At 46.3% G+C, this 17,978-nt stretch overlaps 3 protein-coding genes across 3 annotated transcripts; 1 reads left to right on the forward strand and 2 right to left on the reverse strand.

The window, feature by feature from the left end:
* Nucleotides 1-590: 590 nt before the first annotated feature.
* Nucleotides 591-3,828, reverse strand: LOC308147527 (uncharacterized protein; the record flags this gene model as incomplete). The annotated part of the gene is made up of 3 exons (XM_080519740.1): nt 3,652-3,828; nt 1,399-1,770; nt 591-1,325 (listed from the first exon to the last, which is right to left on the reverse strand). Exons 1-3 carry the CDS (start codon nt 3,778-3,780, stop codon nt 591-593), a joined length of 1,236 nt encoding a protein of 411 aa, XP_080375866.1. The 5' UTR covers nt 3,781-3,828.
* A 2,140-nt stretch (nt 3,829-5,968) lies between these two features.
* map3k2 (mitogen-activated protein kinase kinase kinase 2) lies at nt 5,969-10,344 on the reverse strand. The gene is made up of 16 exons (XM_080519846.1): nt 10,275-10,344; nt 9,892-10,010; nt 9,757-9,797; nt 9,587-9,686; nt 8,859-8,972; nt 8,673-8,769; nt 8,463-8,593; nt 8,314-8,393; nt 8,174-8,238; nt 8,007-8,096; nt 7,686-7,916; nt 7,460-7,608; nt 7,126-7,257; nt 6,921-7,050; nt 6,654-6,831; nt 5,969-6,547 (listed from the first exon to the last, which is right to left on the reverse strand). The coding sequence occupies exons 1-16, from the start codon at nt 10,327-10,329 to the stop codon at nt 6,328-6,330; spliced, it is 1,932 nt and encodes a 643-aa protein (XP_080375972.1). The 5' UTR covers nt 10,330-10,344; the 3' UTR covers nt 5,969-6,327.
* Nucleotides 10,345-12,278: 1,934 nt separating this feature from the next.
* sumo1 (small ubiquitin like modifier 1) lies at nt 12,279-15,246 on the forward strand. The gene is made up of 5 exons (XM_080519845.1): nt 12,279-12,385; nt 12,743-12,817; nt 13,458-13,535; nt 13,646-13,717; nt 13,812-15,246. Exons 1-5 carry the CDS (start codon nt 12,374-12,376, stop codon nt 13,878-13,880), a joined length of 306 nt encoding a protein of 101 aa, XP_080375971.1. The 5' UTR covers nt 12,279-12,373; the 3' UTR covers nt 13,881-15,246.
* Nucleotides 15,247-17,978: the final 2,732 nt, after the last annotated feature.

Raw genomic sequence — 17,978 nt, forward strand, 5'->3', positions numbered from 1 at the left:
AACGCCGTAATGTTTTCAGTTTCCAAATCCCCCATCCTCTGATATGATCATGATGCAGTGACATCATCACCCTGGCGGTTGGCGGTCACACGTTACTCAGAAACTGCAAAATGTGTGTACATGAGTGTCACACAGCGAGAACATGAAAGCAATTCAAAGCACCATGACAAATGATGGAGTGGTGCGGTGGGTCAAATAACCTTGTAATCCGTTGGTTTCCACGGTGATAAACCTTTGGCGAAGGTATGCGCTCTACTGAGTGCACGGTCTTGTTGTGGTTGTTTTGCTCGCTCTGATCTGAGTTGAAGGTCGACTGATGTGTTAATGTTTCCTCAATTTACTTTTGATTTTCAATGGACAAAGACATTCGAGAAAAAAAACCCTAAAAAAAACCAACAACTTGATAAATCCTTTAATTTATTTATTCTATTATGTCAAACAGACTCATATCTCCCCTCCGCTCTAAACTGTGTAGTAGTTGATGCTATACAAATAAAGTTGTATTGAATAGAGAAAATCCAGCGTCGTACTACAGGAACTTGTCATAAAAGGGGTGTCTTTTTTTTTTTCTTCCTCCCCTTCGTCCTCCATCACGTCAAGCCGCTCGGAGGCTGGCAGTAGTCCGTCATGGCGTTCCGTACGTCCTCTCCCTCGCCGCCGCCGCCTCCCGCCGGCTCCCTGCGGACCGACTTCATGATCCCAAGTCCGTCGCTCCTCCAGGAGTCCGTCTCGCCGTCCGGCAGGTAGGCCTCGGAGCGCCGCCCGCACAGGAAGTTGTGGAGGCACGCGGTTGCCAGGACGACCCGCTCCACCTTCTCGGCCTGCAGCGGGATGCTGGTGTGGAAAACCCGCCACCTGCTGGTCAGGATCCCCAGGGCGTTCTCGGCCGCCCGCCGCGCTCCGGACAGCCGCCGGTTGAAGGCCGCCCGCCGCCCGCCGGCGTCCTCGCCGGGGAACGGAACCATGAGGTCAGAGCGCAGAGGAAACGCCCCGTCGCCGACAAACACGTACGGGGACGCGCGGTCCGAGGCGGGCAGCGGTTCGGGGGCAGGAAGTCGCAGCGAACCCCGATCCAGCGCTCTGCCCAAGTCGGACTCTTCGAAGGCAAACGCGTCCGAGTCTCCAGTCTGCGGCGTGACGCTCACCGACAGGAACCTGCAATGCGCGTCCACGGCGGCCGTCAGCAGCACCGAGCGCTTGTCGTCGCTTCCCTGCGGATGGAGGGAGATGCGCTTGGCGTCCACGGCTCCCACGCAATGCGGGAACCCACACTTCTGCAGGAAGCCGTCGGCAACGCGGCGCCAAGCTGCCGCGGAGTCCGGCCTCTGGAGAGGACACCGTGTTAATGCATAGAACGTCCAGTAAACTCCAAATATCTCGTTGACGTAATCCCACCACCTGAAGGAACTCTCCCCCGAGCAGCTGGTGTATCGCCGTGCACGTCTCCTTGACGATGTTGGAGGTGGTGCTGTTCCCCAATCTGTACGCGCAGCTGAGAGACTGAAGGGATTCCCCTGTCAGAAAACAAGAACAACCGAGAAACCCCGCCGTGACGTTCCCTGCCTCCTGTGGCATTCTCTCCCGTCTCCGAGTCCTTTTACCTGTCGCCAGAAACCTCAGCGTCAAGGACAGCCTGTCTCTGGGCGGGATAGCCTTCCGGAACTGGGTGTCCTGCCTGGCGAGCCGAGGGCCAAGTCGCTCCAGCAGGAGGTCGAAGTCCTCAGACGTCATCTTCACGAACCGTAAGAAGTTGTTTCGGCTGTCGAAGGCCTGCCGAGCAGAAATCCCTTTGCCGTTACAACTTCACTCGTGCGTCTGCCAACAACCGGGACGATTGCAATAAACGGGGAACGGAGAACAGTCTTCCATTGTGCATAGGAATGTGATGGCGTTTGACATTTTTTTGGAAGAAGGTTTAACGTTTCGAGCAAAGACTTTGTTATGGAAAAGTTTAGTACGTCACAAAAACTCCAAATGGTACAAAGTATGAACTTATGGTGGCTCAGAAGGGTTTATGGCACAATGCAACAGAAAAAAAAGCAACAAGGTAACCGCATAAAGACAACACAATCGCAAAATCCCACATTTGTGTTGTGGCTTTTTGCTATTGGCCCTTCTAGGCCACCGTACTACACTGTAACTGCCTGCCTTATCTTCTGTATATATATATATATATATATATATATATATATATATATATATATATATATATATATATATATATATATATATATATATATATATATATATATATATATATATATAACGTACAGGTAAATGATACAAGATAGAATTAAACATTATAGGACGAAATAACCCCCGTTGCTGTGGTTTATTCACCCCAGCGAGCCACTGCCGTCAAGTGAGCCGGCACTCAATTTTAACTGCGCTTTTATTAACGCCTTTACGGTAAAACACAGGTCAGCGTACGGCCGCAATGCTGGAAGGAAGTGACAGAAAGACAGATGGTCTGATTTCAAAATGCAATAAAACGGAATCCTTCATAGGTTTACACCCAATTTCACTTCAGTGCAACACTAGGCATACCCCTTTGTTACTACAAGAAATATGAAAGAATATTACTGTATAAATTTGGAGAAAAGTACTCTTAAACTTACTTGAATCTGTTGGTCAGAAATAATGGTCTCGCCTGTTTTCAAATTGCAATAAAACAGAATCCTTCATAGATGTATGCCTAATTTCACCTCAAAGCAATACTACACATACTCCTTTGTTACTGCAAGAAATATGAAGGAATATTACTGTAGACATTTGGAGAAAAGTAATGTTAAACTTGAATCTGTTGGTCGAAAATAATGGTCTTGCCTTCGTTAATTTGCTCCAAGTTTAAAAGTACTTTTCTCCAAATTCCTACAGTAATATTCTTTGATACTGCTTGTAGTAGTAAATGAGTATGTCTCGTACTGCCCTGAAGTTGAATCAGGCATAAACCTATGAAGGATTCCATTTTATTGCAATTTGAAAACAGGCGATAGACCATCGTTTTCGATCAACAGATCCAAGTTTAAGAGTACTTTACTTCAAATTCCTACAGTAATATTCTTTGATATTACTTGAACCAATAAAGGAGTATGTCTAGTATTGCTTTGAGGTGAAATTAGGCATAAACCTATGAAGGATTCCATTTAATTGCACTTTGAAAACAGGCGATAGACCATTATTTTCGTTGATTTGCTCCACGTTTAAGAGTACTTTTCTCCAAATTCCTACAGTAATATTCTTTGATACTGCTTGTAGTAGTAAAGGAGTATGTCTAGTACTGCCCTGAAGTGGAATCAGGCATAAACCTATGAAGGATTCCATTTTATTGCAATTTGAAAATAGACGAGACCATCATTTTCGATCAACAGATCCAAGTTTAAGAGTACTTTTCTCCAAATTTCTACAGTAATATTCTTTCATATTTCTTGTAGTAATAAAGGAGTATGCCTAGTGTTGCACTGAAGTGAAATTGGGTGGAAACCTATGAAGGATTCCGTTTAATTGCATTTTGAAATCAGAACATCTGTCTTTCTGTCACTCCCTTCCAGCATTGCGGCCGTACGCTGTCCTGTGTTTTACCGTAAAGGCGTTAATAAAAGCGCAGTTAAAATTGAGTGCCGGCTCACTTGACGGCAGTCCCCTCCTCACCGTCAGGTCCAGCGGTCGGTTCTTCCTCCACACGCGTCGGTGACGTTTCCGCTTTCCGGAAGTGTTTTCTAAAAGCAGCGCGGCGGCACAGGCGACGAGACGCAGCAGTTTCCTCCTCCGTGTGTCCATGATCAGCCTGCTGCGTCTCCAGACATTAAAAAACAACAGCAGCGACTATGTTTCTCCCATTTTCATCCGCGGTGTTACACTAAAATACCCCCCCCCTTGCTTCCGGCGCAGTCCCGGAACCCTTTGTCGCCAGCTTTTCCTTAAAAATTAGAATGGCTCATATGAGCAAATATTTAAAAGAAGCTGGTTTTAAATGACAGCAAGCAAATGAAAAATAAACAGTAGTCAGAGCCTGTATTATAGTATATTGAATTCAAATATATAGTACTATATATTTGACTCTTACTCGCTGTCACACCGACACAACATGAATACAAAGGAATGAAATTCAACAATGTGAAATAAATATCTTTTTATTGTTTTCATTGTCATAATTGTAATTATGAACACAGAGCTGTTGCAATAAGTCCAGCATCTTTTGTCAAAAAAAACAGCAACCATTCAATGGCACCGCTGCGTCTCTCAGGACCCAACCATGCATAAAATCTCCCATTTTCTCTTTAAAAAAAAAAGTAAAATAAAAAATATATATTAAAAAAATTATGCGTACCACTGATATACAGATCTGATATAAACAGGCGCATTGGTCACAAACCAATTAGAATTATAAACATGGCTTCTTTGACAACACAGAGACCAAACAGGTGGGATATAAGCGTACTTTCCTTTTTTTTAGATTAAAAAAAAAAAAAAAAAAAAGGTACAATTTAATTTTATACATTTGTACATGATTTTTTTTTTTTTTTTTTATGATTATTTTTAGGATCTCACCCCCGACAGTCAGAATGCTCGAGGCATTTTGGGCGCGCAAAAATCTGCAGCGAATGCAAATCTACGCACGCGGACATTCACACGAAGCGTGGCAGCAGTGGCTTCAGACACTGAGAAGTGAAACGGCGGGAGCGTCTTTCGCGGGCTGACGAATACTGGTTTTAATCCACTGTGGTGAGCGAGAGCACCCGACGGTCGAGATGAGACGTTACATTCATGAGGAGTTTTACATCGGCACTGCGCACACGCACACACACACACACCTGTTCACATTCACACTATAAAAAAAAAAAAAAAAAAGAAGAGAAATCCTTAAAATGTGCAAAGAAAAGCTCGCTGCAGGAGCGAGGAACCGTCAGTGAATGATGGATAGTGCATAATGGCATCGTTTTTCCACTAGATCTCGTCGTTTCCCGCGCGTCGCCGCCATAAAAAGCGTTCCACAACCAGTGTGGACGGAGCAGGCCGGTCGGGCGTGTCGGCTTCCCCCCCCTCCCCCCCGACTGAAACGTTGTAAAAGGCGGTGAAATGATGGCAGCGTGTGCATAGATGGGAGCGTTTTGAGGTTCGGATAAAGTGACAAGATCACGTTCGATGATTCGACTGCGGTACCGAGAGAGGGGGGAGAAGAAGAAGGAAAAAAAAAAAAAAAAAAAAGCACAGGCTGGGAGACCTGGCTTATTGGAGTGCGATGTTGGATTAAAAAAAAAATGAAAATAAAAAAGACGAGAGCACGCCGATACCAAACAGCGACGCTCCGACTGCAGCAGACGATTTTTAAGTACCTGTTGGTGAAATGACACGTGGAGTTTCCTCAGACGTTCCCGCTCCTGCTTCTCTTCACATTATTTCACGCTCAAAGCACCGACTCCCCCCCCCCCCATTGTGACGATGAAATGAATATCATTTCATTGTGCGCCCGTTTTCATTCCGTCACAATTTTCCAGACGGCTCAAGGTCCAGGTTGATTTTTGTTTAAAACGTGCTCATTCCAGATTCTGCTGGGATTTAAAAAGCAGCTTGGAGAAGCAGAAGAGGAAATCTGAGGGAGGGGGGAACAAAAAAAACAAAAAAAACAACCCTAAATCTCCAGTTTTGACGTTGGCACAGTAACTTTTTGGTGAACAGCGGATGAGCCGAGCTGAGATCCGAGTGAGAAAAGGCAGAAAACGGACGTTCGGGCTAAACGGTGCGAAAGGCAGTTTGTTTTGTTTTCGTTTTAAATCCGGGAGGCAAAAAGAAAGTCGAGACTCGCGCCGACAGAAACTGAAAAGGCAACACGGCAAAGAACGAAGATGGAGGAGGAGGAGGAGGAGTGACTCCACATTATGTCAGACTGCGGGGGGGGGGGGGGGGGGGGGGGGACGACTTTCCGGAGGGGGGAGTGTTTGTTCTCTCTGTAGCAGCGGGCCCAAGGTCGCCAGCGTCGCAACGGGTTTTGGCAGAAAGACTTACATTCTTGGGGTCGGGTCAGCGAGACCGAGGGGTGGGGGGGGGGTCCAGAGTCAGGCACCGGCTCCTGTAGGTCCACAACACTGACGCTCTCTCGCATTTCGAGGAAAAAAAACCGTACAAACATTAAAAAAAAAAAAAAAAAAAAAAAAAGTTTTGTTTTTGTTTGTTTTCTTCAGGAGGACGGGCTCCACGCCCTCCGTTTGACAAATTAAGGTGCATCTTGCGGAGAAAAATAACATTAAAAACTGGAGTACAAACGTCGACGGCCCCCCCCCCCCGCCGCCAGGTAAGGCCGTATCTGACCGGCGGCGCTCCGGCGGGTTAATGTACAAAGATGTGCCTCAGCAGCTCGTCGGCGGACGGCCGCTGCTTGGTCTCCACGAAAATCCGTTTGAGAAAGTCTCGGCAGTGGTCCGACACGTGGGGGGGGAGGACCGGGTTGGTGGGCTGCGTCGCGATCTTGAAGATGGCCGCCATGGCCTCGAACTCCGCCCACGGCGGCCGCTGAGTCAGCATCTCCACGACGGTGCAGCCGACGCTCCTGAGAGAGAGAGACAGAGAGAGAGAGAGAGAGAGGAGGACGGTTAAGCGTGGCGTCCCGCCGCCGAGCCCCAGAGAGAGGAGGCGGCGAGGCCGAGCGCCCTCACCAGATGTCGGCCTTCCTGCCGTAGCCCTCGCCGCTGATCACTTCCGGGCTCATCCAGTAGGGGGTGCCGGTCACCGACTTCATCCCCGTCCCCGAGAGGCAGATGGTCTGCAGCCGCCGGCTCGCCCCGAAGTCGCCCAGCTTCACGTTGCCCACAGAGTCGCGGAGGATGTTCGCCCCTGCGGGGGGGGGGGACGCAACGGCAAGTCCGTCAGCGGCCATTTTACCTTTTCAAAGACGCGCCGCGAAGCTTTGAAGTCCAACTCACCTTTGATGTCTCGGTGGACAATCATGTTGCTGTGCAGGTAGGAAACTCCCTCCAGGATCTGCCGGGTGTAGCGGCGCGTCACGTTTTCCGTCAGCGCGCCGTACGACTTGAGCTGGTCCTTGATGGAGCCCTGAGGGGGGGTGGGGGGAGCGTTAAAGGAAAGCGTCTTCGAGGGCGGCGGGACGTCGTCGCGCCCGACACTCACCCCGGGCATGTACTCCATGAAGATGGAGAGCGTGCGCTCCATGGAGTCCCGCAGGCAGCCGTAGTACTGGACGATGCGCTCGTGGCACAGGTTCTTGAGGAGCTGGATTTCACACTCGAGGGCGCTCACCTCCTGAGGCCGTCGCCAAAGAAATCAAAATTCATCAGAGGAAATGTTGCGTAGATTTGTAGAACAGTTGGGTCAAAGGTCGGGGTTGCAAAAAGGTCAGAAATGCATTTTGTTGTCAGTTTTGGACCAACGCCAAAATGGTCAGTTTTCCAACTCCCCGTCGTCTGACATGCCGCGTGATGCAGTGACATCACTTCCCACCCACCTTGCTGGTTTCGGGGCTCTCGGGGTCAAACTGGACCTGCTTCACGGCCAGTTCCCGTCCCGTGTCGGCGTCGTAGCACAGGAAGACGCGTCCGAACGCCCCCTGACCCAGCAGCTTGCCCAGGCGCCAGTTTGTCGGAGCGCGCGGCGCTGGAAGAGACGGAGAACGGTGACGGCACTGGAAGACGAGGCGGCGGCGGCGGCCTGGTGGCGGCGGGAGGACTCACAGCGGCTGGGCGGACTGATGTCCATGACGGAGAGGGTGGGGGCGCTCGGGTTGGGCTCGATGTCGCTGCCCCGCCGCGGCCGGCGCCCCGGCCCGGGGGCTTCCTCCAGGTCCGGGGTGAAGACGCTGCTGCCGCTGCTGGTGCTCGGCGACTGCTCCGTGGGGCTGAAGCTGACGGGCGAGCGGAAGCCGTGGACCTGCGTCCTCCGGGCGCGGGGGAACGTCTTCCTCCCTGCTTGGAAAAAAAACGCAGAGCGTCACGTTTCCATCAGCAGGGATCAGATTGTGGGGGGAGGGTGGGATTGGGGGAGGGGCGACTCACCATCACTATAGTCCTGGCCGAAGGGAATGCCGTACCGGCGGGGATACGTCCCGCCTTTCCCCGACTTCTCGAAAACAGGAATGTCGTACTCTGTGGAGGAAACACTTGAGCATGAGAGAAGCGCTCGTCTCCTGGACGACGACGGGGGGGGCTCTTCCAGCAGCTACCTGGAAAGTCCTGATGGTTGTCTGGGTAGCTCTGCGCCCGGGGCATCCTGGACTTGGGGTAGTCGCTGCAGAACAACAACATGTTAGAAACGGGCCCACCGATTGATGTGTGTTGGGGGGGGGGGGGGTGTCCTCCTGACCTGTCCAGCGGGCTGTCTAAAGAGGGACAGCTTCCCGACGCAGAGTTCTCCGGGCTGCTCATGGACAACGGGTCCAACATCTGAAGAAACACAAAGACGCTCAAACACGATTGCGAAACCTGCGCCGGGCGCCAGTGAAGCTCCGGTACCTGGTCCATGCTCTCGGGGATGAACTCCCCCTCGCTGTTGATGCTGGTGAAGGAGCCGTTTCTCGCCACCTGCTGGAGGGCGTCGGGAATGTATCCTGGGGGAGGAGAGCTGCGGTCGGTTGAATGGGAGCCTGACGGAGGGGGAAGGAGTTATACATTTTAATACATCTATTCTGGGAAGACGCAAACGATTCGGGAAGGACTCTTCACCTATCAACGCTAGCATGCTCTTCTTGTCCGCCACCCTGAAGCCCGTGTTGTCCAGCTCCTCGTGGGACGGCAGCAGCTCCATGTTGGACGACGAGTTCTGGAGAAACAAAAAAACAAACAAAAAACAGGGAGTATTTAGAACCTGCCGGACGGCGGGAGGCGGATTCAGACGCGACGCGTGCAGACCTGAGAGGAGATGTGGAGCACCAGGAGGATCTTCAGGCTCTTCATGTGAACGCTGCGGTCCAGCAGCTCCACGGCTTTGTCCAGGTCGTCCTGGGTGGTCAGAGGAATCACCAACTGGAAGGCAAACAAAAGAATTATTCAGTATTTTTTTATTTTTTTTTTTAAACGGACGATGGATCTAAAGCAGGGGTGCTCAATACGTCGATGGCGATCTACCAGTCGATCGCAAAGGTCGTAATAGTAGATCGCATGACATTAGAAACGAAAAATAGACGCTGGTGTAATGAAACTAATTTACCGAATTACGAGTACAATCGAACGCAGCGTCAGATGACGGCTGAATTTTTCTGACCTTCAGGTCACCCTACACGCGCAAACAACGACGCTAAGTGTGGCGAAGCTAACAAGTTAGTCAGCGAGTTACCACAAATTTGAAGCCCCCCCCAAAAAATGAGTGGGGGAGCCGGACCAAGTGAGAAGACGAAGACGTGTCACTTTCACGAGGAATGGGAGGTGGACTTTTTTTTCACGATGTCATTTTCGAAGTGCGTTTGTCTCGTCTGCCAGTCGATCATATATACATATCAAGAATCCTCAATATATTTGAAAATAAATATATGTTTTGCATTTTTGTAGTGGGTACATCACTTTGATTTGGTCGTTTATTAAGTAGCTCGCAGGCTGAAAAAGTGTGGGCCCCCCTGATCTAAAGCGTCGGCGCTCGGTACCTCGTTGTTGGTGTAGTGAAGGTCCATCGTCTGACCGAAAGCCACTTTCGCTTTGGACCTCAGGTCCTCCAGCTTGACAGGCCGAGGGAACTGCAAGATCCTGCAAGAGAAGAAGAGAGGTTTTGGAAGTGGACGAAGCGGGGCCGCTTGATTGAACGCCGTCTCCTCACCTCTTCTCCCCTTTGAACTCGAACTTCACTCGCACGTCATTCTGTCGGGAGGGAGAAAGAACAACCTCTCAAGATCTCGTCGAGTAACAAAACAAACAAAAAAAACCTGAGAGTCAGAAGCTCCCGAGTGCTCGCCTGATTCTTGGGAGAGGAGGCTTTGGGTTTGCCCAGGTCCGACAGGAGCATGGCAGGACGGCTGGAGCGGTGCAGTTCGGCCAGATCCTGCATGATGGAGTTCAGAGCCTCCTGCTCATCTGGAGAGACGGACGTCAGAGTGTTGAAAGTCAAACGAAATATAACATACTTTACAATTCCTTCGCCCATATTGCAAGTTTTCTAAAGCCTCGACAGTGGAGATGTGATCACTGTTCCCTTAAGCAGACAACACAAGGGATCATTGTGAGGCAAAGATGTCAAAGAACCATTGTTGGATGAGGGGTGAGGGGTAGTTTTGAAAAAAAAAAGAGGTTGGCTCAGTGCCCATCGGCAACACACTCTGAACACGCACACATACGTACCCATCATCATGGCACTGCGATTGACCCAGGAGGCCAGGAAAGAGGATTCTCCCATCAAAGGGATTCCTTTCTCCTGCAGCAGCAGCAAGAAAAAAAAAAAAGACAACAGAAATCTTAACACGTCACGTCGTTATCAGTCAGGACCTTTAAGAGGCTAAAGTTGCTGAGTGCGGGTTACAAAATACAATGAATGTCACGTTGTTGTTTTTATTTTTATTTTAGCAGATCAAGATTTACTGCCGGGATAAGAAGGAAACTATTTCAGATATTACGAAGCAAATCAATTGACAAAGCCGGGAGTACATATAAACAAATATAATCCCCAGCGTTTCCTCAACACAGGTAATAAAGTGTGTCCGAGTATAACAACATCAATATGGAGGATAAGTATTTCTATTCCTTAAAAAAAATAAAGGACAACAAGGTACAATTAGAGTCATGGCCAACTAAACATTCCCGATATCAGTCTTCATAAGAGAGTGGACAACACAGTCCTAAAATGAGAAGACGACATGTCATGAACCTGGACCACACTTTCCAGGAACAATGAAATACTTGTCAATCAAACCAAAAAAACATATAATCCACGTTTTCAGCCACGCTGTGTACATTAATAATCCTATTTTCGCAGATCATTTAAACCTAAATGCATTCATTGATGTTTTATATATATATATGAATGTATTTCACTTTGTAAGAGTGTCTTATCTTTATAACCTGCTGTTTTAGGGTGTGTATTGCTCGTTCCATTTAATCATGTGACACTATGCATCTGTAGGAATGTATCCATACATGTGTATGTAGACACACAAACACGTTCATATTCATGGATTCCCAAGTGTGAAGCATCTTTAACGTCCATTAAATAGAGAGATATCCATCATGATGTTCTCTTTAGGTGTGTAATTACCTTTACATTGCTAATGTGAGAAGCATAGCCCCGTCAAGCTAACAACTGTTGCCAATAAGGCTGACATCGACAGTAGACAACCATATAGGGGTTTTTTCGTGGATATTAGTAGATGAAAAATTGAGTTATAGCAAACAAATAGACGTGATCAGAGAAGCTAAGTGGCTAACGCTGGGAGCTAGCTGTCAGGCCAGGGAAGTTGTCAAGCTAAGCTAATGCTAACAGCTCCGCAGCATCACGGTTCTCCTGCAGGGAGGCTTTAATCCGGGCAGATTTCTCGTCAACATCGCACCTGGAGGTTGGTTCGAGCTCCCTCTTTAGTCGCTCATCCACAGGGCCGGTGACAGGAGCCCCGGGCCCCGCGGAGAGCCGCAGGGGGAAGCAGAACTTTGGCAGCCCGCTCCCAACTTCACTCGAGTCCTGCTGGGCCACGACGAGGAGGCCGGACCGAGAGCCGGAGGAGACCGCTGGATGGGGCTGGAGGCCGCTCGCAGCCCGATGAGATGTATCCGTGTCTCCGCGGTGGGTTTGGGAACCTTAAATCAGTCGACAGGTTCCATTTTGAGCTACTTTACAGCCCGGTTAACGGTAGCTTCGCTCGCTGTTGACACAACCGCCTCGTCAAGTTCCCAGCCATGAAGGCAACTTTACCGGAAGTGATGTTGGGACAAAATAAATGCTTTATAGTTCCTTGATAAAGCGAACGAGATTTTATCATTTTATTTCCACAGAAACAAACCGGAAATATGACTCTCTTAATTAGCTTGACAAGTCTGAACCCCACAACCTCTCTAAAAGCGACCAACAAAAAGACATTTCCGAAACCCGGCAATACATTAAATTCAAATTTGTGTTGCATTTTGTTAAACTACATATCTTCATAAACAATCCTATATTCACTGACTTATCTTGGTCTTGGAAACAAATAGAAACTTGAGCAGCGTTATAATCCTAGAAGAATTATATTTAAGTCATTTGTTTTTTAATTTCTAAACTGGGGTATTTGTGAGTACTTGTGATTATTTGCGATTATTAAAAAAAACAACAACAAAAAAATAACCCTTCGCGACTTTCGAGTTTGACGTCACTTCCGCTTGATGTTGAATTCTCACAACAAGCTGGAGCGGACAGAGCGCTAACGCGAACATCTTTTACTGCTCCTTTTCACCACAACACACGGAACATAAACATGTCAGATACGGTAAGATGCGAGTTCTGACGAGTCTCCGTTGTTTGACTGCAGTACGGCTCGGTTAAAAATACAAGTTGATGTTTTTTTGTGATCACTTCTCCGTGTGGTTATCTAATATGCTAGTTGTTAGCCCGCGTAGCTCCAGGCCCAAAACTTGCAGCTTTTATCTCAGGTTTCAATTTAATCCATAGAGATCTTGCAGGAAAATAATATCAGCTACCTGCATTATGCACTCTAAATGTTCAAGTTATTACTCATTTAAGACGGTAGATAAAAGCCAATTGAGGCTTTAAGGCCTTTTTTAGTCGCGTTGCGTTCAGGTGCTTTCTGCTGTTGATTTGTTTTTGTTTACATCTGCCTTCGTAGGAGACAAAACCTTCCAGCCAAGACGGTGGAGACAAGAAAGATGGAGAATACATCAAGTTGAAAGTGATTGGTCAGGTGTGTACACACACACACACACGCACGTGGCTACCGGATGGGTCACATCAGTGTGTCGTGTTGACATACTGCATTTTCAAGTAATCCGAAAGTGACTGGTTAATCAGGTTCACTAAAATGTCTGTGTAAATTATTTTCACTTTAGAAAAATAATGTACATGGTTTGAGCAGTTTTACACTGTTACTCACATTGAATCACACTCTTATTCACTGTTGGGACCCGGATCCTGTCAAGTCTTTTAATCCTATACGAACTTGTTCTGTTACAGAAACAGTCCAAAACAACTCCTGACCTTTTATGACGCCTTATTACCTGCCAGGAAAGATGTCCCATTAATTCACGTGTGTAGATATTATCTGAAGGATCAGATGTTTTTCACGCGTTATCTTGTGGCCTTGACCGTATGGTCCCATCCCAACAGTTTCGCCGTCTATTAATGATTGATTTTGTTTTATTGTCCTTATTAGACACAAATAGCCAGATGCTGCGTCAGCAGCTTTGAACAAAAGGAATTTTAATAAGAGTATTATTCTTCATCACACACACATTCCCACACTAATGGAGGATGCTGGTATGCAAGGCACTCAATCCATCTATTGGGTTTCAAATGTATCAGCGCGTCTCTTTATTTGCCCACAGGACAGCAGTGAAATCCACTTCAAGGTGAAAATGACGACACATCTAAAGAAGCTGAAAGAGTCGTACAGCCAGAGACAGGTATTTCACCCATCAGCCGCTAAAGCGTGGACGTTTTGGTTTTGCGGAGACTTTGGAAACACGAGGAAAACGTGTGTGTGTGTGTGTGTTTTTTTGCGTTTGGCCCCCAGGGCGTCCCGGCCAGCACGCTAAGGTTCCTGTTCGAAGGACAGAGAATCTCAGACAACCAGACCCCAAAAGAGGTGCGTCCATTTGTCCACATCAAGCTCTGCTGGCAAAATATATACATCCCATCTCACTCGTTTATTTCTGTGTTGTGTGTGTGTGTGTGTCCAGCTCGGCATGGAGGACGAAGACGTCATTGAAGTGTATCAAGAACAGACGGGTGGACTTTGGAACGATTAAACCGCCTGCATTTCTACAATTTTATTTTTTTTTTCCCCTTTGTTTTGATTTTTTTTTATGTCTTTTACGTATTTTTCGTTCAGTTTCAAACCATCTGGATCAAAACGGACTCAATTAGGGCTTCCATGTCGCGGAATGCGGGGAGGCGGAGACGCCGAGGGGACGGAAGGCGGGTCTCCGGGTGCGCTACACCGAAATTCAACACCAGAAACTTTGTCTTGGTTTGAGTTGAAAACGTTCTTTGTACAAACCTTCGTTTCTGCTGCCTTTGTGTGAGCCGACGTGGCTTCATTTTGGGTTTTTTTTTTGTTTTTTTTAAAGAATCAACTGAGAGACGTTTATGGAGGTCGAGATTGATCAAAGTGAAATACAGATTTTGAATTGTTTGAAGATTTGTCAGTTTGTCTCATTAATCACACTTCAGCCGCGTGAAGCTTTTTACAACTGTCCGCTTCGGGAAACTTTAACACGTTTCTCACCGAGGATGAGATTCACTCAAAACTCCATTTATCACCTCGGATTTGAGCCATGGAGCCCCAGTGCGTCACCCATCATGGGAAAAAAAAAAAATCTATATAAATGAAAAGAAATTGCCCTGAAACAGTAAAGGAGATTTGCGAACATTTTAAGATAAATGTGCTTTACTTGTACATGTTGTATTCAGTATTTGTGTGTTTGAATGACAAGCCATGTGTCGTTCCAGTGTTCTTATTTATAGCCGAGCTCCATTCTGTAGCGACAAACGTTGTATGCTGTTGGAGAAACGCCGACGTCGGCGTTTCTCCCTTTTTATGTTTTGGGTTTTTTTTTTTCCTTTGTTTGCTTTTTGGAATGAACCTTTTAAATTGTGTGTGCTGTATGAATGTCCTCTAGACGGTGAAGCCCGGACGCAGCCCCCCCCCCGGCCCAAAGATTCCCTCTTTTATGTACTTTGACCTGACGAGCGACGACGAGCTGCCCCCTCCGGGGGAAAAATTAATTGGACGCCAAAGCGAGAGGTTGTGGTGTTCCCCGGAGCAATAACCATTTAAAAAAAAAAAAAAAACGCGGTCGTTCGCAAGCTCCAGAGTTCGACCCTTTCATTTAGGACCAGGCGTTTTCAAGCAGGAAGTGAAAAACGCCTCGAACTCTGGATTCTGATATACCTCAATTGGGTTTCACCCCCCGTGTTTCGCGAGCGGCTCCGGGGATCGTCGAGGTCAAATAAAAAAATTAAAAAAAAGGGACTGTTGATCACCAGAGGAACATTGATACAGATGGTTTGAAATTCTGGAGTTGAGGTTTTGGCTTTTTTTGAATAAAATATTTAAAAAAGGAAAAAAAATAAATAAATAAATCCTCCTATCCTTTTGATTTCACTATTTCAAGTGAGGGGAAAAATGCACTACAACAAAAACAAGCATTTAAATGTGTCCTTAAAGGGGTCATGTTATCCAGCTCTCGTTCTCGTTGCTCCAAAAATATTGTATTCAGAGTTTATTACCCCAAATCCTACTTTTCCTTGATTTTTTTTTTCAACCATAGGAGCTGCATTCAGAATCTGCTGTGTCTGTGTGAGCTGGACTGGCTCCGCCCACACATCTATGGGAAGAGGAGGAAGTGCTTCCTCTCGTGGCGCCATGTGCCAGAGCAGAGCTGCCTGATTATGGGAGGAGTCAAAGGGGGAGGAGCCTACCTTGATTGTGATTGGCTAAACCCCCCCATGACGCTACAGTTGCATGAAAAAAGTTGATTTATTTCATTAATTCCACTTAGAAAGTCAAACGTGTAGAATGTATATATTCATTCCAAACAGACTGATATATTTCAAGTGTTTTTTTGCCAAAAAAAGGATGATTATAGCTGACAACCAATGAAAACCCTAAATTCATTATCTCAGAAAATTAGAATATGGTGAAAAGGTCAGATATTGAAGACACCTGGTGCCACACTAACTAGCTAATTAACTCAAAACACCTGGAAAAGCCTTTAAATGGTCTGACAACTGTCCAAAAGATGACCAGTGACACTTTAAAGAAGGAAGGCAAGACACAAAAGGTCATTGCCAAAGAGGTTGGATGTTCACAGAGCTCTGTGTCCAAAAGCACATTAATAGAGTGGCGAAGGGAAGGAAAAGATGTGGTCGAAAAAAAGTGTACAAGCAAGAGGGATAACTGCACCCTGGAGCGGATTGTCAAACGAAACCCATTCCAAAATGTGGGGGAGATCCACAAAGAGTGGACTGCAGCTGGAATCAGTGCTTCAAGAACCACCACGCACCGACGGATGCAAGATCTGGGCTTCAGCTGTCGCATTCCTCGCGTCAAGCCGCTCTTGAATAAGAGACGGCGTCAAAAGCGTCTCGCCTGGGCTCAAGACAAAAAGGACTGGACTGCTGCTGAGTGGTCCAACGTTCTGTTTCTACATGAAAGTACATTTTGTATCTCCTTTGGAAATCAAGGTCCCAGAGTCTGGAGGAAGACAGGGGAGGCACAGAATCCACGTTGCCTGAAGTCCAGTGGCAAATGTCCACAGTCAGTACTGGTCTGGTGCCGTGTCCTCTGCTGGTGTTGGTCCACTGTGTCTCCGGAGGTCCAGGGTCAATGCAGCAGTCCACCAGGAAGTTTTACACTTTATGCTTCCTGCCGCTGACCAACTTTATGGAGGTGAAGAATTCATTTTCCAACATGACTTGGCTCCTGCACACAGTGAAACTTTCCATGTTCATACTTTTCAGTTGGCCCACATTTCTAAAAAAAATAATTTTTGTATTAGTCGTAACTAATATTCAAATTTTCTGAGATACTGAATTTGTGATTTTCAGTAATTGTCAGTACTAATCATCCAAATTAAAAGAAATAAACATTTCAAATATATAACTGTGTGTAATGAATTGATATATGTAAGTTTCACGTTCTGAATATAATTACTGAAATAAATCAACTTTTTCATGGTGTTCTAATAATATGACCAGCACCTGTATATAGGGTTTGATTTCCGATTGGCTGGTTGGAGCAACACACATTTTAAAACCTGAAACAAGCCAGAGAGAGAGAGAGAGGACACACTTTCTACACTTCTCGGGCCTCGTTCCAGGTCTGGAGACGAGTCGTACTGCTGGAAAACCTTTAGGAAGTGAATTTTGCTAAATATGACCCCCTTTAAATTGTATTTTTTTCAAAGTTAATTTTGCTCCTATTTCACTGGTCAGATCAAAACAAACTGACTGGACAGCCCAGGTGGAATTGTTGGACTCGAAATAATGGCGTCACACAGCTCAGAGGATGAAAAATACAACGGCAGCTTGATTTTGAGCAATTAAATACATTCACATCTATAAATGAGTGAATATTTATTCAAATGGCATCAGTAAAAAAAACGACAAAAATCAAGATAAGTAGAGCACAAAGTGTTTTAGCAATAGCACACCATTTTTCATATACATCACTCGCTTTACATCTTTGGATGAGGGTAGGAAGTACAGACTTGTATAATCCTACCATTTGCACTTTTTCTCACTTTAGTTTTTAATACAAGATATTACTCTTTATCTACCTTTTACTTTCTTTCTTCATTCCCTTTTCTTTTATCTCCCATTTCTTTTTTTGTTAACCTTAATCACTCATTTTAAATGAGAAAAAAATGTTCAAACCTAAAGTGAGAAATAGTTTTTAAGTAATTGCCCCCCCCCTTTAAACCAGATTAACAGAATATTTCACAGTATTAAATACATTTAGGAGTTATTCCGTGCCAAAGGTGAACTGCATTAACATGTATTCAAGTTAAATTCAACATAATAAACTGCTTTATAACTTAAGTTCTAGAGCTTGGTTGTGAAAAAAAAACAACAAAAAAACAAATACAAGGTCTACTCGTTTCAATTGAGTATAATATATTAATTTCCATCACGAAACGCATAACTGAGGTTTTAAAAATACAAAATAGCACAGTTGAAATCTTACAAACGGCTTCAGAAGCAGATTATACAAGAAGGCCGTTGCTCGGCTAATCCCCCGCCGGAGGGCTTTATATGCCCCTTTAGGTGCCCCTTCTCCCCAGGTGGAGTGTCCATGTGTGAAGTTTGGTGACTGTGGGCCCAGGAACTGCTGAGAAATGAGG

Source organism: Blennius ocellaris (assembly GCF_963422515.1).
Source record: "Blennius ocellaris genome assembly, chromosome: 24".
NCBI classification, from domain to species: domain Eukaryota; kingdom Metazoa; phylum Chordata; class Actinopteri; order Blenniiformes; family Blenniidae; genus Blennius; species Blennius ocellaris.